At 42.2% G+C, this 24,543-nt stretch overlaps 3 protein-coding genes across 8 annotated transcripts; 2 read left to right on the top strand and 1 right to left on the bottom strand.

Moving 5' to 3' along the window:
* The first annotated feature begins 1,599 nt into the window (after positions 1–1,599).
* Positions 1,600–2,874, top strand: LOC106565404 (protein S100-B). The gene is made up of 2 exons (XM_014132496.2): positions 1,600–1,739; positions 2,470–2,874. The coding sequence occupies exons 1-2, from the start codon at positions 1,611–1,613 to the stop codon at positions 2,617–2,619; spliced, it is 279 nt and encodes a 92-aa protein (XP_013987971.1). The 5' UTR covers positions 1,600–1,610; the 3' UTR covers positions 2,620–2,874.
* LOC106565402 (acyl-coenzyme A thioesterase 1) lies at positions 2,737–18,938 on the bottom strand. 6 transcript variants are annotated; one of them, XM_014132485.2, is made up of 13 exons: positions 18,810–18,916; positions 16,255–16,352; positions 12,078–12,205; positions 6,998–7,204; positions 6,759–6,858; positions 6,298–6,518; positions 5,964–6,139; positions 5,726–5,842; positions 5,331–5,416; positions 5,069–5,162; positions 4,683–4,763; positions 3,437–3,572; positions 2,737–3,072 (listed from the first exon to the last, which is right to left on the bottom strand). In XM_014132485.2, the coding sequence occupies exons 3-13, from the start codon at positions 12,184–12,186 to the stop codon at positions 2,960–2,962; spliced, it is 1,440 nt and encodes a 479-aa protein (XP_013987960.2). In that variant the 5' UTR covers positions 12,187–12,205; positions 16,255–16,352; positions 18,810–18,916; the 3' UTR covers positions 2,737–2,959. The 6 variants fall into 6 exon arrangements, with proteins under 6 accessions (XP_013987960.2, XP_013987963.2, XP_013987959.2 ...); XM_014132488.2 differs by lacking the exon at positions 12,078–12,205 and having other exon boundaries at positions 18,810–18,938; XM_014132484.2 differs by lacking the exon at positions 16,255–16,352 and having other exon boundaries at positions 18,810–18,926.
* An 801-nt stretch (positions 18,939–19,739) lies between these two features.
* Positions 19,740–24,316, top strand: LOC106565403 (protein SYS1 homolog). The gene is given in 4 exon segments (XM_014132494.2): positions 19,740–20,372; positions 20,375–20,439; positions 20,519–20,586; positions 22,219–24,316. Coding segments are annotated over 4 exon segments (468 nt in total). The 5' UTR covers positions 19,740–20,278; the 3' UTR covers positions 22,460–24,316.
* The last annotated feature ends 227 nt before the right edge of the window (positions 24,317–24,543 follow it).

The following is a 24,543-nucleotide window of genomic DNA, read 5'->3' as shown; positions in this document are numbered from 1 at the left end:
TTGCCAATCTTGGTGTTCTCTGGCAAATGCCAAACGTCCTGCACGGTGTTGGGCTGTAAGCACAACCCCCACCTGTGGACGTCGGGCCCTCATACCACCCTCATGGAGTCTGTTTCTGACCGTTTGAGCAGACACATGCACATTTGTGGCCTGCTGGAGGTCATTTTGCAGGGCTCTGGCAGTGCTCCTCCTTGCACAAAGGCGGAAGTAGCGGTCCTGCTGCTGGGTTGTTGCCCTCCTACGACCTCCTCCACGTCTCCTGATGTACTGGCCTGTCTCCTGGTAGCGCCTCCATGCTCTAGACACTACGCTGACAGACACAGCAAACCTTCTTGCCACAGCTAGCATTGATGTGCCATCCTGGATGAGCTGCACTACCTGAGCCACTTGTGTGGGTTGTAGACTCCGTCTCATGCTACCACAAGAGTGAAAGCACTGCCAGCATTCAAAAGTAACCAAAACATCAGCCAGGAAGCATAGGAACTGAGAAGTGGTCTGTGGTCCCCACCTACAGAACCACTCCTTTATTGGGGGTGTCTTGCTAATTGCCTATAATTTCCACCTGTGTTCCACCTGTGTTCCCTTTATTTTTTTGAGCAGTGTATATATTTGTGTATATGGGTAGCCTACAGTAATTGTATCAACCAAAACTCTGAACATACAAAGTCATTTAAAGCTCCAATGCAGCTATTTTTATCTCAATATCAAATAATTTCTGTGTAACAACTAAGTTCCTTATTGATTGTTTTCAATTAAATGATCGAAAAGAAACAAAAATAGCAAAGAGCAATTCTCAAGCAAGAATTTAGGTAGGACTGTCTAGGAGTGGTCTGAGTTGGGAGGGGAAAACTGAAAACTAGCTGTTATTGGCAGAGAGGTTTGGAACGCTATTTCTTTTTGGTCTAATTTACTGCCTGGTAATATCACCAGGCAGGCCAAAACTCCATCCCACCAAAACAGGTAGAAATTTCAGGCGGTCTTTTCAAACAGCTCTTACACTAAAAGTGCATTATCATCTTTTTCACATTCTTATTTCAACCTCTTAGTGTTCACTTCAATCACTGTAGATTAAGGGGTGGAGACAGGTTAAAGAAGGATTTTTAAGCCTTGAGACAATTGATACATGGATTGTGCATATGTGCCATTTGAGGGTGAATGGGCAAGACATAAGATTTAAGTGCCTTTGAATGGGGTATGGTAGTAGGTGCCAAGCGCACCGGTTTGAGTGTGTCAAGAACTGCAACGCTGCTGGGTTTTTCATGCTCAACAGTTTCCCGTGTGTATCAAGAATGGTCAACCACCCAAAGGATATGCAGGCAACTTGATACAACTGTGGGAAGCATTGGAGTCAACATGGGGAATGCTTTCGACACCTTGTCGAGTCAACGCCCTGACAAATTAAGGCTGTTCTGAGAGCAAACTCAATATTAGGAAGGTGTTTCTAATGTTTTGTACTGTATAAAACACAGAAAAACCACATTTTTGACTGCATTGGGCATTTTAAACATAGATTTGAAAGGTGATTTATGCTTGCTGTGTCTGTTCTGTGCCTGGAATGTTCTAAATGTAATTATATGGTTCTGTGTTCCTGACAGAGAACTGAGCAGAGCATGTCAGAGCTAGAGAGTGCCATGATCGCCATCATCCATGTGTTCCATAAATACTCGGGCTTTAAGTGCAAGCTGAAGAAGGCAGAGCTCAAAGATCTTATCAATAATGAGATGAGTCACTTCATAATTGTGAGGCACTCTCTGTCTGTATCCCAAGTGGAACCCTACCCTCTTAGGAAAAAAGGTGCTATCTAGAACCTAAAAGAATTCTTTGACTGTCAACATGAGATGAGTCACTTCATAATTGTGAGGCACTCTCTGTCTGTATCCCAAATGGAACCCTACCCTCTTAAGAAAAAAGGTGCTATCTAGAACCTAAAATAATTATTTGACTGTCAACATCTAGGTCTAGGATAGCCCTTTGAAGAACCCTTTTTGGTTCCAGGGTAGAAATTACCCTCAGTGGAAAGGGTTCTACATGGAACCCAAAAGGGTTATTTCTAACTGGAACCAAAAAGGGTTCTCATATGGGGACAGCCGAATACCCTTTTTTCTAAGAGTGTATTCCCTATATAGTGCACTACTTTTGACCAGAGCCGTACAGGCTGGAGTGTGTCATCATGGGGTTATACCACTGGTCTACATCCAACTAGAAAAAGAGGAATGTTTTTTCAGCCTTCTGTAGGAATTAAAAAATGATACAATAATGAATTATATTAAACTGCTGATTGCAATGATTTAGATGCGTATTCTATGATTATTAGATTATTACACTTTACTTAAAGCCTGCAGGTGAATGCTTTATTACTTGTTATAAGCATGTATGGGCCTATAGGACATTTTTAACTCAATAACCTGACACAAATTCTAATCAGACACAGATTACTCTTCACAGTTGACTGTTCTTGTCTCTTTTAAGAATATCCAAAAGAAAGAGACTCTGGATGAGCTGTTTGCAGACCTGGACCAGAACGGAGACCTGGAGATCGACTTCCAAGAGTTTATCGCTCTGATCGCCATGATGACGTCAACGTGCCATGATCTCTTCAGCACGGATCACCACCATTAGTGACACAATGTAAAGTGGAAGACTTGAGCGAGTGTCTGTGTGTGACCAGCAAAACACACATACATACTGTGTAATCCTCTCATATAAAGATGATGTAATGATGATAAAGCTACTTTGTTTACATTATATTGATTTTATTATGGTATAATAATTGTGTTTATAAAAATCAAACAAATCAATGACAACAATACATAGATGCTTACATAAACATCTGTATCGTGAAAATAGTAAAAGAAAACATTGAGTCCACTTGAATTTGGACAGTTGTGTGAGTTTTGAGTCTTGCATTGAGGAGTGATGCATGTGAGATGGACCGTTCTATCCCAGAGTGGTCAAAAGGCTATTTGTATTCCTTTCCCCTTAGATGGCGTTCCATAAATTCCAGGGTCCTCTTCCAGGCGTCCTCTTGGGCGGCAGCATGGGGTACCAGGTGCCCTCCCCAGAGAGTGATCACTATATGGAAAAACAATAGGACAGCATGGAAAATAACCTGAAAATACAAATCACAATGTAGTTCTCTCATTTCTGAGATACTATATGTTAATTATAATGTCTATTACCATTTTGTCAAATACCCTTATTTGGAAACCCTTTAAATTTGAATAAATATGTTAGTGCATGTAAGTGGATATATAAATCAAGAATAAAGGACTGATAAATATACTTCAAGACAAATCTTTCAAAGTATGATTATCATTTTAGGATACAATCATGACTATTTGTAAAAAAGTATCACTGAAAACAAGGTCATAACTGGCATGACAAACTAAATATGAAAGAGAGGTGAAAGTGTGTATGGGAGGAGAGGACCACCCACGTTTCTTGGGTTGTGTGGTCCACATGGAGGCTCGGGCGTTGGGGGTGTATGGCGGCTCAATCAGGTGACCAGCACCGGGGTATGACAGGCGGGTGAACAGGTGGGATTTACCAGCATCTTTAATCTTCTTCTCAATCTGAAAACCAAGGAAATATCTGTTCATTCAACTGGTCACGACTTTTGACTTCGACATTGGAAAAGTTATCACTCTCAGCAGCTATGATTAGGACACATTTGTGGCCAAATGTATTGGCACCCTTGTACTTTAAAAAAATAATTCCCAATTTCTTCTAAAATAAGTTGAAATTGAAAAAAATAAAAATTGGACGTCACACCTTGTTATTGGATTTTCAACATTGCAGAACCACATTTATTTTGTAAAGAAAATAAAAACATGGCATGGAGAAAATTATTGGCACCCAGGAGCTAGTGCTTGGTTGCATAGACGTTTGGCCAAGATAACTGCATGCAAAATAAACCAAAATTCTGGGGGAAGTGTTCTGTGGACCAATGAAACAAAATTAGAGCGCTTTGGCAATACAAATCAGCGCTGTGTTTACTGATGACCAAATGAAGCATTCAATGAGATGAACACCCTCCCTACAATCAACCATGGGGAGGTTTGATAATGCTGTGGAGTTGCTTTGCTGCCTCTGGTACTGGAGGCCTTGAACGTGCACAAGGCATCATTGAAGGTTGTGGTTCTTCCAGCAGGACAACGACCCCAAACACACATCAAAAAGTACCCAGGAATGGTTAAGAAGAGATGCTGGACTGTTCTGCAGTGGCAAGATAAGAGTCCAGAAAACAGCAGTTGGTGGAAGGCACCCCTCAAATATTGAAGTTTTCTACTAAAAAGTGGCCCCAAATTGACAGTAGAAAGGTGCACAAAGCTCAATGATGGCTACAAGAAGCATTTGTCTGCAGTTATCTTGGCCAAAGGCTGTTCAACCAAGTACTAGGTCCGGGATGCCAATAATTATGCCCATACCATTTGCCTTTATTTTCTCAATTAAAATTGTAAACTTAAGTTTACAAAAATAAAAGTGGTTCTGAAATGTTGAAAATACAATAACAATGTAATGGTGACCCAGTATTTTTTTTTAATTAAAGTTATTTTAGAAGAAATAAGCACTTATTTAAGAAATGTGCAAGGGTGCCAATATATTTGGCCGTAACTGTATATACTACCATAGTATGCCATATTGCAGTTTAATGGTAAGGAAATCCCATGAAGTAGGCCTACCTCATCTGCGTTCTCAATAGCTGCACAGCTCAAGTCGTCTTCACCCACAATGTACAGTAGGGGGCAGCACAGGTTTTCAACCTGCACAGATACATGATATTTTTGTAGATGTACAGGTAGTCTTGTGTAGCAATATCTCCAAATCAAGTTGTTGTCACTCCTCCTTTCCAATTAGGGAAGCCTGGTCCTTGACGAGGCTAATGTACCGGTAACCCTCTGAATCAAATTCTACATTAATTGCCACAAAAGATGCACAAGTACTCCTCGCACCGATTCTCGAAATAAAATATGTTCTGCTTGAAAATATTTGTTTTACAATTCTGTGCAGCTGGCTGGAGGGGGTTCTTGACCCTATCAATATTTGAGAGGGTCACTCAGGGTCGTACATTTGCTTTGTTCTCATGTGGAATGTTGTTGGGCATGGACACTTCTCTGAAACTGACGTAGCCCTCTTCATCGTAACTCCAGTGCTTCTGATCCCTATAACATAATATAACAGTGGGTGGGATAAGAAAAGAGCAGCATCCCTATTTAAGCAATAACACAATAGATTGAGAATTACCTCATTTAGTTCCAGTCAAGTCATCTTTTCAGGCATACTCTCATTCTCAAACCTTATTTCTGTTATACGTTTGCATGGTAACTAACCCTTCAAAGCTTTTTGTCATGCCGTCGCTGTCCGAGAGTTTGTTGATATTTCCTATTGGACCATTGACTCCGATCACACACCTGGGCTGAGGGAGAAAAAATTTGTGAATGGGAATATCAGGTATTTCAAACCAGATGCAGTCCTACAAGGAGACTCATATTACTCATCATACTAATAGGCCTTTCATATTCGAATATAGCCTTTAGTCTCTACTTTCTTATTTGCCCAAATTCTTGTCATTCCACCTCAGGCTACATCAGACATAACAGCTCTTGATCACAACACAAGAGGTATAAACATGATTTCATATTTCCAAGGCTAATAGTTGTTTGATGACTGGTAAACAATAATTCAGATGACCGCTTCAGGGGGTTGGTTGTATGGCCAGACTTACATTGACATCAATCTGAGTGGCGATTCGCAGAGCCAGGTAGACCCCGAACGAGAGGCCCATGATCCCCACCCTGTCCCCACACACCTGGGGGTGGTCCTGGAGAAACTGGAACGCAGTCTGTCAATGCCCATGGTGAAAACAAGGAGAAAATAAAGTTTTGCTCAGGTGCCAGAATGTTAGGTACATACAGGGGTGAATCACCTTGGTACTTTGAAACATAGCACTACTACCTTATTACCTTGAAGTAGGCATCTCCCACATTGATAGTGTTGAGTGGACCAGGGATGTCTTTATGGCCAAAGTAGGCCAGGGAGAGACTGGCAAAGCCTCGGGAAGCAAACAAGGCTGAGCGGTACTCTATCAGCCCCCCGCCCATACCCCACAGGTCCACCATGGCTGGGAATGGACCTGGACCTATGGAGGCAACAACAGAGAACACCAAATACTCTGAGCATTTGGAAAAAAAGTCTCAGTCATAATACTTTGTGTAAAGACCCTCTGTAATATATATTGTGCTATAATCGAAGATTCTAAATATGATTTGATATGTACAATAAAAATTAAAAAAAAACCTGGGGGTAAGAACAAGGTCCCCACTACTCTGTTCTGCCGGATCTCTATTCTCCGGACCCCTGGTGCCATGTACCAGCGTTCCACAGTCACTGCAGCCAGCTCCTGTCCCCCTCTCTGTCGCTGCTCCTTGTTGGAACCATGACTGGATGGAACCGGAATGTGACCCTCTAATAAGGACAACTGTACAGAGTACGGAGTCTCAACGTTTTTCTTCCGCAGCCTGTGGGAAAATACAGATGAAACTGTCACTGTCATGGGCTTTGCATACAAAACAAAGACTGTATCGAACCCCTCCTCGACCAATATATATATAATTGTATTATTTTTTATTAACTATCCCTTTAAAAAATATATTTGGTGTTGATTGACTTTGTTGATCAAAAGCATGTGTCTCTGAATCATATTCAATGTGTCCATCCATGGCTTTGCATGATTTGTTAACTATTATCCCTGTTCCCACCTCAGACCCTCTCTCTCTCCAGGTGCAGGCTGCAGGGCCCAGAATAGTCCCATGGGCTCACAGCCCACATAGGAGCCCCCTACAGACTCATCCCTGGTCACTGTGAGGAGAAGAGGATTAGGGGAGGGAGAATGAAGAGAGGGTGAGATAGTCTAAGAGGAGAGTATAATAGTTCAAATAAAACAATTTGCTATCAGATTCCCAGCCCCTGCATACTGTAGCTCGGTCACGTGACTCACAGTTGACGACACCCCTCCCATCTGTGTTGTAGTGAGAAAACGCTTCCCACAGGTCACCGTCCTCGTTATGCATGCGGGCACACACCGTAATAGGTGAGTGAGGGGGGAGGTGACGTCCCTCTAGGGTAATCGGCTCATCTATGAGGGCGCGGTTGGGCTTGGCTGTCAAAAAGGGAGCTGGTCTACACGTCTTCCATCTCACTTGGCCTAAGAAGCACACCGAAACAACATGGGATCAAACAAGGGATTTTGCGCTTCATGCAATTTAGTTACAATTTAAAAGGACAAGATATAAGGAGGTAGACTGTGGCTGCTTCATAGCCCTGGTGAGACACAGGCGTTTCAGTAAATGGAAAACGTGGGAAAGTCAAGATAAAAGAAAGATAGTCACACATAAAACATCATCTGTATTGACAAGGACAAAAGTTTGGTCAATGTAATGTGCTTTCGGAGCTTCCAGAGGGATATGACGTCTTTTAAAGTGAATGAACGGAGAAAGAAAACTATGTCAGTATTTTTTAAACCTTCCGTTCTGGACTTGATGTGTCAATGTACGGCTCATAATACACCATCTGTAATCTTCTCCTGTTGGAGAAAGGCACGCAATACTTAGTGAACGCGCATTTTCAAATTCTACATATTGGAATTCGTAACATATCATGCGAATTGGAGGACATAACACATCATCATGCAAAATGAATGATGGACATCCACAAATTCATATATACACTGCTCAAAAAAATAAAGGGAACACTTAAACAACACAATGTAACTCCAAGTCAATCACATTTCTGTGAAATTAAACTGTCCACTTAGGAAGCAACACTGATTGACAATAAATTTCACATGCTGTTGTGCAAATGGAATAGACAACAGGTGGAAATTATAGGCAATTAGCAAGACACCCCCAATAAAGGAGTGGTTCTGCAGGTGGGGACCACAGACCACTTCTCAGTTCCTATGCTTCCTGGCTGATGTTTTGGTCACTTTTGAATGCTGGCGGTGCTTTCACTCTAGTGGTAGCATGAGACGGAGTCTACAACCCACACAAGTGGCTCAGGTAGTGCAGCTCATCCAGGATGGCACATCAATGCGAGCTGTGGCAAGAAGGTTTGCTGTGTCTGTCAGCGTAGTGTCCAGAGCATGGAGGCGCTACCAGGAGACAGGCCAGTACATCAGGAGACGTGGAGGAGGCCGTAGGAGGGCAACAACCCAGCAGCAGGACCGCTACCTCCGCCTTTGTGCAAGGAGGAGCACTGCCAGAGCCCTGCAAAATGACCTCCAACAGGCCACAAATGTGCATGTGTCTGCTCAAACGGTCAGAAACAGACTCCATGAGGGTGGTATGAGGGCCCGACGTCCACAGGTGGGGGTTGTGCTTACAGCCCAACACCGTGCAGGACATTTGGCATTTGCCAGAGAACACCAAGATTTGCAAATTCGCCACTGACGCCCTGTGCTCTTCACAGATGAAAGCAGGTTCACACTGAGCACGTGACAGACGTGACAGAGTCTGGAGACACCGTGGAGAACGTTCTGCTGCCTGCAACATCCTCCAGCATGACCGGTTTGGCGGTGGGTCAGTCATGGTGTGGGGTGGCATTTCTTTGGGGGGCCGCACAGCCCTCCATGTGCTCGCCAGAGGTAGCCTGACTGCCATTAGGTACCGAGATGAGATCCTCAGACCCCTTGTGAGATGATATGCTGGTGCGGTTGGCCCTGGGTTCCTCCTAATGCAAGACAATGCTAGACCTCATGTGGCTGGAGTGTGTCAGCAGTTCCTGCAAGAGGAAGGCATTGATGCTATGGACTGGCCCGCCCGTTCCCCAGACCTGAATCCAATTGAGCACATCTGGTACATCATGTCTCGCTCCATCCACCAACGTCACGTTGCACCACAGACTGTCCAGGAGTTGGCGGATGCTTTAGTCCAGGTCTGGGAGGAGATCCCTCAGGAGACCATCTGCCACCTCGTCAGGAGCATGCCCAGGCGTTGTAGGGAGGTCATACAGGCACGTGGAGGCCACACACACTACTGAGCCTCATTTTGACTTGTTTTAATGACATTACATCAAAGTTGGATCAGCCTGTAGTGTGGTTTTCCACACTTTTATACATTCCCCTACTTATTTATTTGGACAGTGGAGCTAAAACGTTTTATTCGGCTCTATACTCCACCATTTTGGATTTGTGATCAAATGTTTCCTACGAGGAAACAGTACATCTAGTCCACCCATTTGAAGGTGTCATAAGTATTTGGACAAATGCACTTATAGTGTATTAGAGTAGTGAAAAGTATTTGAAGTATTTGGTCCCATATTGCTAGCACGCGATGCCTACATCAAGCTTGTGACTCTACAAACTTGATGGGTGCATTTGTAGTTTGTTTTGGTTGTGTTTCGGATTATGTTGTGCCCAATGGTAAATAATGTATTCTGTCATTTTGGAGTCACTTTTATTGTAAATAAGAATAGAATATACAGTGTTTTTGTAACACTTCTAAATGAATGTGGATACTCCCATGATTACGGATAATCCTGTATGAATTGTGAATCATGATGAGTGAGAAAGTTGCAGAGGGTCAAAGATCATACCCCCAAGACATGCTAACCTCTCACCATTAACAATAACAGGGAGGTTAGCATGTCTTGGGGGTATGATCTTTGACCACCCGTAACTTTCTCACTCATCATTCAGGATTATCTGTAATCGCATGATCAAATTGACAGGTGATTTCTGTTCGCTGGACAAACTTTGGCTTTCTCGCCCGGGGAAGGCAGCTTGTAAAACGATAAAACTGTTAATAATTTAGTCTACCATGTTTCTAATTTTGAGAATAAAAATGTAATATTAGGATATCATGCCTATCCCATTCCACAAATTGGACAGAGAGCATACATCACATTTCTTTAGTTGCTGGATCATTTGGAACTATCCAGAAGATGCCGTCGCTACCATTACGCTTGTTTACACTGAGCTGCACTGAGGTCGGAATGCAATCATGGTTACATTAAGACACCATGGAGCCGACGCGAGATATGGGTCGGAAAACCTACCTCAATGCAGGGATGGGATATGCCACTCTACTCCAAATGTTACCTTTATTCACACAGCTCCATCGAGAAGACTGAAATACTGCTAGTTTTCCCAGAAAACTGCCCTTTTCGTCCTCATGCTAGCTACCATTAGCCACAGCAGCCATAATGGAATGGTGAGTCGTGTTGAACAACAAAGGAGCTGATTGGCTGACACTGACATTCCAAAATGGCCACGGTGGCTACTGCTAGCTAACAAGAGGGCAAAAAGGGCAGCTTTCCGGGAAAACTAGCAGTATATAAATCTTCTCAATAGAGCAGAGTGGATAAAGGTCAAATTTGGGTTTTCCGACCCATATCTCGCACCAGCACCACATCTTAATGTAACCATGATTGCGTTCCAACCTCAGTGCAGCTCAGTGTAAACTAGCATAGCGGTAGGGTCGGTATCTTCTGGCAAATTTGGAACGGGCATTTTTTTTTTTTCAAGGGGCTGATTGTTGACAGAATTTGACTGAGTTTTCTTGAATTTGTGGCTGTGGTAACTAGTGGTAACCAACTGAACATGATGGAAAATTGATTGGCAGGTGGAATGATATCCAATGAGGTTGCAAACTAAAAGTGGGAGGCGGGATCAGGTCAGCCCAGTATTGTCCAATGAGGTTGCATGGCGGGCCCAAGTCTGCTCAGTGCACACCACAGAGCACGTGCACAACACAGTTTTGTTTTTACTCTCTTTATGCACACGCTGCAGGACTCGAGAACAATGATGTGATATACATGTCCAGGTAACTGCCAAAATAAAGGAAACGCCAACATAAAGTTGGGGGCTTTGGGTCACCACGAGCCACCAGAGCTGCCAGAACAGCTTCAATGCGCCTTGACATAGATTCTACAAGTGTCTGGAACTCTATTGGAGGGATGCGACACCATTCTTCCATGATAAATTCCATCATTTGGTGTTGGAAATTTCTGTCTCAGACGCTGTTCCAGAATCTCCCATAAGTGTTAAATTGGGTTGAAATCTGATGACTGAGACGCACACACACTGGATAGGGTCCTTGCTATCCAGAATCCTTGGGATTTCCCTACCCCATTGAAGTTGAAATTTAAAATGGTTAGGGTTATGGTTAGGGGTTAAGGTTAGGGGTAGGGTAAGGATTCCAGATAGCGCTACCCTTTTTTTTATACATGACCCTAAGTGTAACAGTTGTTCAAATACTTTGTGAATTTCACCAGGTTCAGATATTAATATAGCATGTTGATTTGTTACTATGCATGCCTGCATCCTGGGAATAGGGGAGCGCATATTTACATTTTGCCATGCTGAAATAATTTTGATGCACTAGGAAAGGTAGGCACGCTTTTTCTGTCGTCTTCAGAAAAGTTAGATTCCTTTATGCACAAAATCATGACACACAGTGTTTCGTTCATGAATAATGTTGTATATTTAGAGGTTACTCATAAGTGTATGGTATTGTTGATGCAATTGTAATTTTTAGGATGATATTAACATTCTGAATTCAACATGTGGTTACTAGCTAGCTAAGGTATTGTATGTGTGAATGATGGCTAGCTTCTCAACTGATCCAAGTCAATTGTTGTCAGTTGTTGTGTATTGTGCGTCTGTTGTAGAAAGAGGTGACGATTGGCAGAACATATTTGTTTTCGACAAATGTGAGAGAGAATTCTGATATATTAAAACAACCTGATCTCCGAAGTCCATGTCTTTAGTCTCAATCAATCACACAACGCAGAGGTACAGCGGTGCAGAACAGCACCGGTTACATAAGCATGATGGGATGTTTTAATGGCTTAATTAACTCAGGAACCAAGCCTGTGTGGAAGCACCTGCTTTCAATATACTTTGTATCCGTCATTTACTCAAGTGTTTCCTTTATTTAGGCAGTTACATGTATGTGGCGTGTACACAATTGTGCCCAATTTTTGGGACCCTTTTTGGCTCTGGAGCTCTACTTTCAAAACTTCTGGCTTAATAGTATACAAAACCTTTGTAGCATCACTTTAATCTATCACTTTCTTACCCACTGCAGGTTGCACACATGCTATCTTCCTGTAGATGTTGACCCATTGAAGCACAAACTTGTCTGAGAGACGACATAGCACCGTCACACACGTGTGTGCTCTAAGCATGCTAGCCAGTCAGTACTCCCTATGTAGAGAAGAACATGTGCAATGATCAAACATACAGATGAGAATATAAAATATTATTAAGTGTTTGTGAGAGTTTTTGTTGTCTTACCCCAAGTAGCCTAGTATTGAAGTAATGTAAGTAATGTTTCTCTAGGTCACGGTAGTTCTTTTTCTCTAACAGAAACTGAACTTCAACCTCTATCTTGTACAACTTGCCAACTTCCCAGCCCAATGCCTAGTCACTGTTTCGGGAGTTAATTGGGGCCTCATTTATAACTGTTGCGTCAATTTCACACTAAATATCTGCATGCACCATTTCTTAAAAGACTGCGCACATACAAAAATATTGAGATTTATATTTGGCACACAGCATACATAGGCATGTTTCCTGTTATAAATCAGCCCCGTCAAATCAAATCAAATTTAATTTGTCACGTGTGCCGAATACAACGGGTGTAGACCTTACCGTGAAATGCTTACTTACAAGCCCTTAAACAACAATGCAGTTAAGAAAATAGAGTGAAGAAAATATCTACTAAATAAACAAAAGTAAAATAATGTAATACATTTTTTTATAACAATAATGAGGCTATATACAAGGTGTACCGGTACCGAGTCAATGTGCGGGGGTACAGGTTAGTCGAGGTAATTTGTACATGTAGGTAGGGGTAAAGTGACTATGCATAGATAATAAACAGCGAGTAGAGTAGCAGCAGTGTAAAAACAAAGGGGGTGGGTGTCAATGTAAATAGTCCGGGTGGCCATTTGATTCATTGTTCAGCAGTCTTATGGCTTGGGGGTAGAAACTATTAAGCACATATCCCTGAAGGGCCCCCGTGTTGAGGATCAGCGTGGCAGATGTGTTGTTGCCTACCCTTAACACCTGGGGGGTGGCCCATCAGGAAGTCCAGGATCCAGTTGCAGAGGGAGGTGTTTAGTCTGAGGGTCCTGAGCGTAATGATGAGCTTTGTGGGCACTACGGTGTTGAACGCTGAGCTGTAGTCAATGAACAGCATTCTCACATAGGTGTTCCTTTTTCCCAGGTGAGTGAGATTGAGATTGCGTCGTATGTGGATCTGTTGGGGCAGTAGGCGAATTGGAGTGGGGTTTCCGGGATGATGGTGTTGATGTGAGCCATGACCAGCCTTTCAAAGCACTTCATGGCTACCGACATGAGTGCTATGGGGCGGTAATCATTTAGGCAGGTTACCTTTGCTTTTTTGGGCACAGGGACTATGGTGGTCTGCTAGAAACATGTAGGTATTACAGACTCGGTCAGAGAGAGGTTGAAAATGTAAGTGAAGACACTTGCCAGGTAGTCCGCACATGCTCTGAGTACACGTCCTGGTAATCCGTCTGGCCCTGCGGCCTTGTGAATGTTGACCTGTTTAAAAGTCTTGCTCACATCGGCTAAGGAGAGCGTGATCACACAGTCGTCTGGAACAGCTGTAATCCATGGCTTCTGGTTGGGATATGCATGTACGGTCACTGTGGTGATGACGTCATCAATGCACTTATTGATGAAGCCGGTGACTGAGGTGGTATACTCCTCAATGCCATTGGATGAATCCCGGCATTGTGAAACTGTGCGCGCGTGAACGAGCATTATAACTTCACCTGAAAAATGCCCATCATTCACCTTTTATGGTGACAATAAGGCCCCTATTTTTTGTATACTTTGGAAGTATTAGAATTAGGCCGAGACAGTTTCTAAAGGAAATAGCAATGGCAAACTTGATCAAATGTCTTTGGAGGTTTGATGGCAGAATGTTAAACTTTTGCAGTGACATTTGCTGTAGGCCTCGGCTATCTGACAAACAAAATGTTTCAGAAGGACAAAATCTATTTCATATTGTTGAGGACCTGTAAACAGATCGTTTGATAATTTGTTAGTGTCTAATGTTTTGTATTGACTTTTTCCTTGAACCTATATGCTGCACTGCCTGCGAATTCTGAAACATTGTCTACTTACAGTGGTGGCCATATACACTTCAATGCAAAAAAATACTGTCAGTTCACCTGTTAAATTATACGGTATGTAATAAACCACGTTCTCTATCTTATTCATAGAGCAAAATACTTTAAATAATAGCCTATCTAATAGGCCCAATTAAATGAGAGATGCGCATGGTATTTGTTGTAGGATACTTTGGGAATATGAACCCATAATGGCCAGAAAAGGTGAGGAATTTATTCTGCAAAGGTTATATAAATATTTATTATGTTTAGAAATGAAATATTGTCTACTTGAGAAATTTGAAATTACAGTATTCAGACTTAGAAGTAGCCTATAATTGTCTGTTCTACAGTTATTAAACTACGCTCCGGATCAGATGGCATAGAGCAAAATACTTTAAATGGCTCATCTACAGTGGCGACCCGCCATTCAGGGCGGGTGGGGCGAGCCCTTATGCCCTTCGGGGAATCCCCGATACCACCTTGGAGGGCGGTCCAAATGATTAGCCAAGCAAGGGAAGTTTGCAACGTAAGCCCCTCAGCCCCCGTTTTTTGTTGAGTTTGCGAGTGTACAATTATGTTCACTCCGGGCCTAAAACTCCCCATAATTCAATTTGCGACGATTGCACATCCGCGAAGAAAAGTCTGCCAAAACTTAAAAACAACATCAATGGAGAAGTCAACATACAAGTGTAAGTAAAAATGAATGTAAATTGTGCTACTAATGCACATGACGGCATAAACGTGTCTCGTAAAAAGTAAATATGTTTTTGTTTGGTTATCTTTTGGAAATTGTAGAAATAAAACATTTTCCTTCAGAAGTTCCAGCTAGGCAGGCTAACGTTAGTTAGCTAATTCATTTGCTAGCTATCATACAGTAGGCATATATTAATAATTGTATAGTTAATATAAGTACACATGCAATCATAAATGACTGTAGAGCATATAAAGCACCCACAAGCTACCGGTGGCCGAAAACACAATCATCGCGGAATGAATGAGTGTCGAATTTCCGGGCAAGAGCGGTCTGTTTAAAAATCATTCCTTCCTCCCTCGCCCTGCAAGTGTATACAGATGTCATCAGAAGTGTCCACTTAATTTGAGGGCTGAGAGGATGGGGTATATCTTTAAAGTGTTTGGACTGCAGCCCAAGAATGTGAGTCCTTGGGTCAGTCCAAAGACTTAGATTAGAAGTGCCCTTCCAAGAAGGCTCAAGGTCATTGGCCACAGATAAAATGACGTATAATCACGTTATATCTACAGTAGCTTTGATTGGACTTATCAAAGCTACATCTTACTTTCAAAATCTTAGCTAGTAGTCATAATCATCAATCAAGTAGACAATCTACTGGCAAATCCTTTTTAATCCTTGTCATATGAAGAGAAATAATGATCAATTATAGCTAAAACGTATCGGTGCTCATCGGCCATTGGACATAAACATTACACAACAAGTTGGAAATCGCAAATTCAACAATGAGTTGTTTGGAAGGAATCGGTGGCTAAACGCAAGCATTGCAACTGGGAAGTCGGAATAAACACGCTCAGACTGGGAAAATACGTTTTGAACGGTCATCCAACTCGGAATTGTAAAAATGTCTCTTTCTTTGATGACAAAATTTGCCGAAGAAGGACTGCAACGCGCACAACAAGGTCAGTCCAAAAATGCCTTATATGCTGCGGCATAAATTATGTAATATGCCAGGGAGATATGGTCAGCCATATGAGCTATGGCATGCATCTAAAAAATTATTTTTGAGTTTGCCCCACCAAGATTTACATGCTAATATCACCACTACTCATCTATATACAATACTTCTGTGAGGTGGGTCCAATTAAACAAGAGACAGGAAGAATTGTATCCTAACTTGTTGTAGGCCTATAGGCTACCTCATGAGCATGAATGAAACCATCCCAGAAAATGTGAGGAATTTATTCTGCAATGATCATGGAGATGGCGCCGGAAAAGATGACAGATGTTTTACGTGCCCCCAGCCGATTGTTTTTTGTTAGTTCATAACTTATTTCTTTACTTATTTTATACATAATGTTGCCGCTACTGTATCTTATGACCGAAAATAACTTCTAGACATTAGGACTACAATTACTCACCACGGACTAGCAGAATCCTTTTTTTCCTTTCACGACTGTGACGAGCTCAACGCAAAGGATATACTGCTTCCTCAGGAACAGGCCCCGATCCCAGTGATCTGTATGAAGAGGTGGCGGAGAAAGTGAGGCCGAAGGTTGGGCTGCCTTCTGAGAATTTGTTGGTGATTGAATAAACCCCCAGTTCCCTCCATTCTGCTAGCAAACGTGCAATCTTTGGACAATAAAATCGACGAGTTACGCGGAAGATTAAACTACCAACGGGACATTAAAAACTGTAACATCTTATGCTTCACGGAGTCGTGGCTGAACGACGACAACATCAACATACAGCTGGCTGGTTATACGATGCACCGGCAGGATAGAACAGCGGCGTCTGGTAAGACAAGGCAGTCTATGTATTTTTGTAAACAACAGCTGGTGCACAATATCTAAGGAAGTCTCAAGCTATTGCTCGCCTGAGGTAGTGTATCTCATGATAAGCTGTGGACCACACTACTTACCGAGAGAGTTTTCCGCACTGAGCTAAAGGCAAGAGCTGCCACTTTCAAGGAGCAGGACTCTAACCCGGAAGCTTATAAGAAATCCCGCTATGCCCTCCGAAAAACCATCAAACAGGCAAAGCATCAATACAGGACTAAGATCGAATCGTACTACACCGGCTCTGACGCTCGTTGGATGTGGCAGGGCTTGCAAACCATTACAGACTACAAAGGGAAGCACAGCCGAGAGCTGCCCAGTGACATGAGCTAAACTACTTCTATGCTCACTTTGAGGCAAATAACACTGAAACATGCATGAGAGCACCAGCTGTTCCGGAAGACTGTGTGATCACGCTCTCTGCAGCCGATGTGAGTAAGACCTTAAACAGGTCAACATTCACAGGGCCAGACGGATTACCAGGACGTGTACTGTAAGCATGCGCTGACCTACTGGCAAGTGTCTTCACTGATATTTTCAACCTCTCCCTGTCTGAGTCTGTAATACCAACATGTTTTAAGCAGACCACCAAAGTCTCTGTGCCCAAGAACACTAAGGTAACCTGACTAAACAACTACCGACCCATAGCACTCACGGCTGTAGCCATGAAGTGCTTTGAAAGGCTGGTCATGACTCACATCAACACCATTATCCCAGAAACCCTAGACCCACTCCAATTTGCATACCTCCCCAACAGATCCACAGATGATGCAATCTCTATTGCACTCCACACTGCCCTTTCCCACCTGGACAAAAGGAACACCTATGTGAGAATGCTATTCGTTGACTACAGCTCAGCGTTCAACACCATAGTGCCCTCAAAGCTCATCAATAAGCTAAGGACCCTGGGACGCCCCCATTCTCATCAACGGGGCTGCAGTGGAGCAGGTTGAGAGCTTCAAGTTCCTTGGTGTCCACATCACCAACAAACTAACATGGTCCAAGCACACCATGACAGTTGTGAAGAGGGCACAACAAAACCTATTCCCCCTCAGTAGACTGAAAAGATTTGGTATGGGTCCTCAGATCCTCAAAAGGTTCTACAGCTGCACCACCGAGAGCATCCTGACTGGTTGCATCACTGCCTGGTATGGCAACTGCTCGGCTTCCGACCGCAAGGCACTACAGAGGGTAGTGCGAACGGCCCAGTACATCACTGGGGCTTCCGGCCCTAAAAATTGTCAAAGACTCCAGCCACCCTAGTCATAGACTGTTCTCTCTGCTACCGTATGGCAAGCGGAACCGGAGCACCAACTCTAGGTCCAAGAGGCTTCTAAATAGCTTTTACCCCCAAGCCATAAGACTCCTGAACATCTAGTCAAATAGCTACCCAGACTATTTGCAGTGCCCCCCCCCCCCATACACCAGTGCTACTCTCTGTTGTCATCTATGCATAGTCACTTTAAGAACTCTACCTACACATGTACATACTACCTCAACTAACCGGTGCCTCCGAACATTGACTCTGTAATCGTACCCCCCTGTATATAGTGTCGCTATTGTTATTTTACTGCTGCTCTTTAATTACTTGTTACTTTTATCTCTTATTCTTATCCGTATTTTTTGAAAGTGCATTGTTGGTTAGGAGCTCATAAGTAAGCATTTCACTGAAAGGTCTACTACACCGTTGTATTCGGCGCATGTGACTGATACAATTTGATTTGATATGAAATAATACAGCCTAGGAAATAGATGCCTGTTTCTAATTATTTTAGAATGCAAAGATAAACAAAATGCTAATAAACCAAATGCTAAAAACTGTCACACGCATGTTTTGGGGTATATTTGGTAAATTCGCACTGTTTAAGAGGCCCCAGAGTTATATGCCTTGTGATAGGTTCATACTATCTGTAACTGTGTCTTCATTAATTTAAGAGCAATCCAAAATCAGACAATTGTGAATGAATAGAATAGCCTATAACGCAGATCCGCAGTGATCGATAGGATTAATTTAGTAACAGCTGTCATTCTAACTTTTTTTACATGACTTATGAGTGGAGTGGGTGAGAAGTAAGCAAAGCATTTAAGGAACGGTAATTGTTTCAAAACGTTGATATGGCATTGTCTTGGATACCTACCTAATATTTTTTCACAGTGTTGATCGCTAGAAACTTTCATTTGTTTCCTCTTGGCCAAGCAAACTTTCAGGGCCCATCCAGTAAAGTGGGAGAAAAGGAGGAAAGAAATGTGAGATCTAGGAATGTGTCAAAATAAAAGTCTCAGAAGAATGAAATACATTACTGCAACTTGTAAAGGGCTTTAAAAAAAATCCTAACACCAGAAGTAATAACCTCGGCAGCCAAAAGCAGTGAAAAAATAACGTTTTTATTCAACCTTTTTTTCAATCATTTTTCAAATAGCCGGATTTCCCTTCCCATTCCAGATACAACACACTTTTCGTGTGAAATGAAGTTTATAGAGGAACATCTCTTCCGCTTCGATTGTGTTGCTGTTTTCTGTTATTCGTCATCAGCTCCACGTTATCTCGTAACTTTATGGTGGGATATAATGTCTGTTGTACTTTTGGATATCTCACACTCCAATTCGATATTGAACATCAGTAAAAGTAGGCGATGCTTTGTAAAAATCAATAATAACTAGCTGGCTTGTTAGCAGTAGGTATGTTAGGTAGGTAGCTAGCGACGTTAGCTAGCTAGGTTGCCAGGCAGAAGATACCGACCCTACCTTCTGCTTGTTTACACTGAGCTCGGAAAGCCATCGTGGTAACATTAAGACACAATGGAGCCAGCGCAAGATATGGGGTTGGAAAACGTACCTCAATGCAAGGATGCGATATGCCACTGTACTCCAAATTCTACCTTTATCCACACTGCTCCACGGAGAAGATTGGAATACTACTAGTGTTTCTATGTTGTTCAACACAACATGCCATTCCATAATGACTACTGGTAGCTAGCATGATGACGAAAAGGGCTGTATTCTGGAAAAAACGAGCAGTATTTAGATCTTCTCGATGGAGCAGTGTGAAATCGTAACATTGAGTAAGTACATGGCATATGCCATCCCTGTATTGAGGTACGTTTTACAATTCATATCTCTCTCCAGCTCCAAAGGTGTCTTAATGATGATTGCGTTCCGACCTCAGTGCAGCTCAATCAGTGTAAACAAGCGAAATTGTGGGGTCGGTATCTTCCGGAAAGCTAGCTAGGACGCTATCAACCAGTTGTTGACGTACTGCTAGCAAGCCAGTCAACCAATGTCGGTCAGCCATCAAGTAGCTAAACATTTTTTTTTACCAGAGGACATGTAAAACACGAGTTTGTCACTTAGTTAGCTAGTTCGTTGGCAAGTAAGCCTAGCAATGTTGTTAGCCTAACTAGCCAACTAGAATAATGCTTATAACAGCTAAGAGCTAGTTAGCTAGGTCGTCATGTACTAGCTAGCTAACTCAATTGAAATGGATCTGTGAAATGTCTGCCATTTCATTTCAGGTCTTGAGTCACTGACTCCCTATACATCAGAGGAGTAGCCTTGCACTCATTTTCAGCTGCTCGGGGTTCCCTGTGTCCCCTCCTTAAGCGTTGGAATGGGCAGTCATTTCCGCAGCTACATCTGGGACCCGGTCCTCATCTTGTCCCAGATTGTGTTGATGCAATGTATCTACTACAGCTTTCTGGGTCTGTGCTAGCTGGAGTGGACAGTCTCGTACAAACCAACAGATCGCTGGACCAGATCTTCAGTTATGAGGTGTGTCCTAGATGTTTTTTTATTTATTGTCTTTCGAGTTGACAGTGGACTGATTCATAACACGGCTCTATGCTTGCAGGTTCTTGGTTTTGCAACAATGCAGGGCAGACTCTCAATGATGGCATTCATCTTGAACTCGCTTACCTGGTAAGTGAATAGGCCTAAAAGCTGATTTATGCTTGATACGGCTCCGTACGTGTGACGCAAATGGGAGCCTCCGAGGGACTGCGGAGGCCAAATCAAAGTCTGCGTTGCGACAATGCGGAGGGCTCCGTATAGCTCCACATTGACATGATTGGATGATGGTAGGTGAGGGCGGTATGTCGTGTATAAACACAAACTCCCTTCCTTGGCAGTAGCTCTGCTCCTCAAAGTGCAAGAAGTATGAATGCCCTGACTTCTGCAGAGGCCATGTTGTCCAACCACTCTGGGTGAAAGTGAGATTTGGTGATGAAATTTCACTTCCTTATGTTATAAAATGCATTTTACCAAGATAAATATGATTATTAATGTTCTGGATTGTTCAGCGAAGTCCTTCTCTAACATATCATTAACATTATATCCAAAAAGTCAGATTTCGTAAGCTAATACATTGGAGCTTTTTTGACAGAGCGGCGCGCTTTCTCGCAGGGAGTTTTTGAGGCTTTTACATGTTGTTGTGGTCATCTGCAAAGTTGTTTCCGTTGGTCGCAAAAAGCTAAATTAGCATGACGTGCTGAATTAAATGTGAAAGGCTTTGAAAATAAAGAACTTACGGTACGCTCAGTGCTTCATTGACGTTTCACAGAGATTTTGTGATGAATCTTCTTAAAAGAACAGGAATTTCGCATGAATATGAAAACGTCTAGTAAAATATAAAAATACTACATCTTGTCTCAAAATAGATATCTATCTTACCTTTGAATTGTTTTACGTCCTCCGGATTTGAGAAGAAAGATGAATTCAACGGTGAGCCTGTCGCACAGTGTCCAGCCTAGGTGACGCAATGCTATTTTCCAGATTTTTGACCATTTATTTGCCTAGTCTCAATTGATTTAGTCACCCTAATGTTGGCCATCCTACAAGGGTAAAAACTCCAATAACTTTTTATGATAGAGACATGAGGTTTGGACCATTTCGTTTTCTTAGAGGAGTATCTACACAATTAACATTATTTTACCCATTGGTCAAAATATGCATTTTTTATTTGGCTCCCTAGCCTAAATCTGAGTGCTACATTTTCACTCAACACTTTGGTATGAAGAAGTCCAGTCATGTACCATTGATGAAAGACTGGCTTATTATGAGGTCAATAATCCATTATGCTCTATAATAGACTACAATCTTAAAGGGATACTTTATCTACTTCCCCAGAGTCAGATGAAGTCGTCGATACCATTTTTATGTCTCTGCATGCAGTTTGAAGGAAGTTGCTAACTAGCGCTAGAGCAATTGCTAACTAGTGTTAGCGCAATGACTGGAAGCATGCTACTAGATACTATAGACTTCCAGTTATTGCGTTAATGCTAGATAGCATTGGCTTGCGAAACTACCTCAAACTTCCTTCACACTAGACACCGAGACATACAAATAGTATCCATGAGTTCATCTGACTCGGGAAGTAGATAAAGGGCCTCATTGTCAAATTCCCGAAGTATCCCTTTAATGTTTGGTAATTTTACCTAACTATGAGCTATGAATGAAACACTTTTTTTACATTTACACGCACTTCAATTGAAAGACCAACCTGTTTTGAGTCATGTTGTCCTTCATCGTGCATCTGTCTCCCTGTTTCGTCAGTGCCCTGGGCCTGTGGTTCTTCATCCGCCGAGGGAAGCAGTGTCTGGACTTCACTGTCACTGTGCACTTCTTCCACATGATAGGCTGTTGGATCTACAATGCCCACCTCCCGGCGGCCCTGTCCTGGTGGCTGGTCAACGTGGCCTGCATGGCTCTGATGGCCGTGATTGGAGAGTACCTGTGCATGCGGACTGAGCTCAGGGCCATCCCAGTCAACAGTGGACCTAAGTCTAACCTCTGACCTGACCCCACTCTGTGACACTGAGTTACTCCCTGTGAACTGTTCACCTACAGTTATCTGTCCAGTATGATGTGGGGAATGACATTTGTGCCCAAAGACTTGGTGGGACTGGGAAGCGAGCTGCAGTAACACAGTAGTTGTATCTAGAGACAGAGATGCTCAGAGTTGGAAGATTGCACACCTCTCAATGGATTCAAGGACTTGGAGAAAAACTGAATTGGTTCTGGTTGCTGTATTTATTTGTACACGTACTACACATCTAAGAGTGAATGCTAACTTCTTCCTTGACCCACTGACTAAGATACCACTTTCTTTGAGACAGTTTGAATCAGAGTTTAGTTACAAAGTGTTACAAAGATCTGAATGGTTTCATAATTGTATTAAATGAAGATATTGTCACACGATGAATGTAGAGAAATGGTTGCCATGCGCATGCTTTTCGGTTATGTCCTATCAAGTTGAGAGAGAAAAAAGTGCAGCTTTAGTTGAGCCAGTTGAATGATAAGCATTGAACATGGTACAATAACAAACTAGTCATACATGTAAAGAACAGGTCACCAAATATGGAGTTCTATTTTATTCCTCATTAAGGTATGTGAGCTTGAGGGATGAACGGAATCAGCAAAGCTCAACCATACAATCAACGTTAGGAAGTTAACGTGACAAGAAAGCACATGGAAGTAGGCCTACTGAGCCATGCTACGGGAGCAGCAATTAAGTATTGAAATACAATACTTAATACAGGCTTTTTGTAAATAATGTACTCTGTGGTTGGTGTCTCTGAAAGACCACATACATATTGAATTCTTACATTCTGTAGTGTTTCGGGAGCAGCAAGTATCTGATAATCATTCCTCGCTCAGCACGATGCTATTGGTTTTAAAGTGTTGCGTGTATATGATGGGATGCTGTGGAGAGCAGATGGTCCCTCTGGGGATGGTCTGTCAGCCACCAGCTGCGTTATGACAGGATGCTGTCACTGTGTGTGTGTGCCTGACTGTGCTCGTTGGTGCCGTGGCTAGTCTATGGTCAGTTTAAATGTAAACCTACTTTAGTAAGCAGGATGCTCACTGTTAATGGTTGTCTGCTGATTTTCAACACACTTTCTCTTTCCTTCTCATAGTCTGAAAAGTATTTTACCCAAAAATAACCTAGGCTATGTGTCATCTAGGGACCTTTCACATGTTTGGATCTTAATTCGGAACTTCTGTGAGATCAGAGGTTTAATTTGAATTGCGGTGGAAATCAGGACTATGCAGTGTAATGTTTCTACACCAACTTTCTCCTCTAGTGTTGGTGCTAAGGGGTTTTATATCACCAAGTTGTTAAACTCTTAGTAAGTTTGATCGTTAGAAGTCTTGAAGGGAAACTCTGCCACTTTTCAACCTCATATTCATTTTCTCCAGTACCATTGTCTACATATGTGAAAGCGATCTGTGGTTAAAACGATTAGAAAAAAGGTTCTAAAAAATGCTTCTCTCTGACATCACATGGTAGGATTAAAAGTAAGCAAGCGGGAGGGTATTTTCTTGCACCCCACTTCACCTCGAATGTCAAAGTTTAAAAATCACTGTTAAAAAAAACAACGTTTTAACCTTTGATGATGTCATCAAAAATACACAGTATTCACAGATGTAGATACTGGATTGGTGCTGGAGATAATTAATATGAGGTTAAAAAGTGGCGGAGTTGCCCTTTAAGACCAAATCCTTTGTTTTTGTTTTATTGTCACGACAAAGAGTGCTTCTCTTCACATCACAGATTTTCCTGGGATGGTTTTTGTCAGATTTTAAATCACAACTTGTTTTTTTAAATATATTTTAAGCCATTTATGTAATAAAGCTAATGAAACTATAACTGCCTGCAGTATTGTAAATGCATTTGTTGAAAGTTAGCTCTTGTTGTGGATTTAATCTATTCAAATCAAATCACATTTTGTTTGTCACATATATTTATTAAATAAACTGAAGTTAAAAAAAAATAGCAGTAACAATAAAATAACAATAACGAGGCTATATACAGGGGGCACCTGTACCGAGTCAATGTGGGGGGTAGAGATTAGTCGAGGTAATTGAGGTAATATG

The sequence above is a fragment of the Salmo salar genome, chromosome ssa12 (assembly GCF_905237065.1).
Source record: "Salmo salar chromosome ssa12, Ssal_v3.1, whole genome shotgun sequence".
Taxonomy (NCBI): Eukaryota; Metazoa; Chordata; class Actinopteri; order Salmoniformes; family Salmonidae; genus Salmo; species Salmo salar.
Note: the sequence above shows the minus strand (reverse complement) of the source record. Positions and strands in the feature narration are given on the sequence as shown.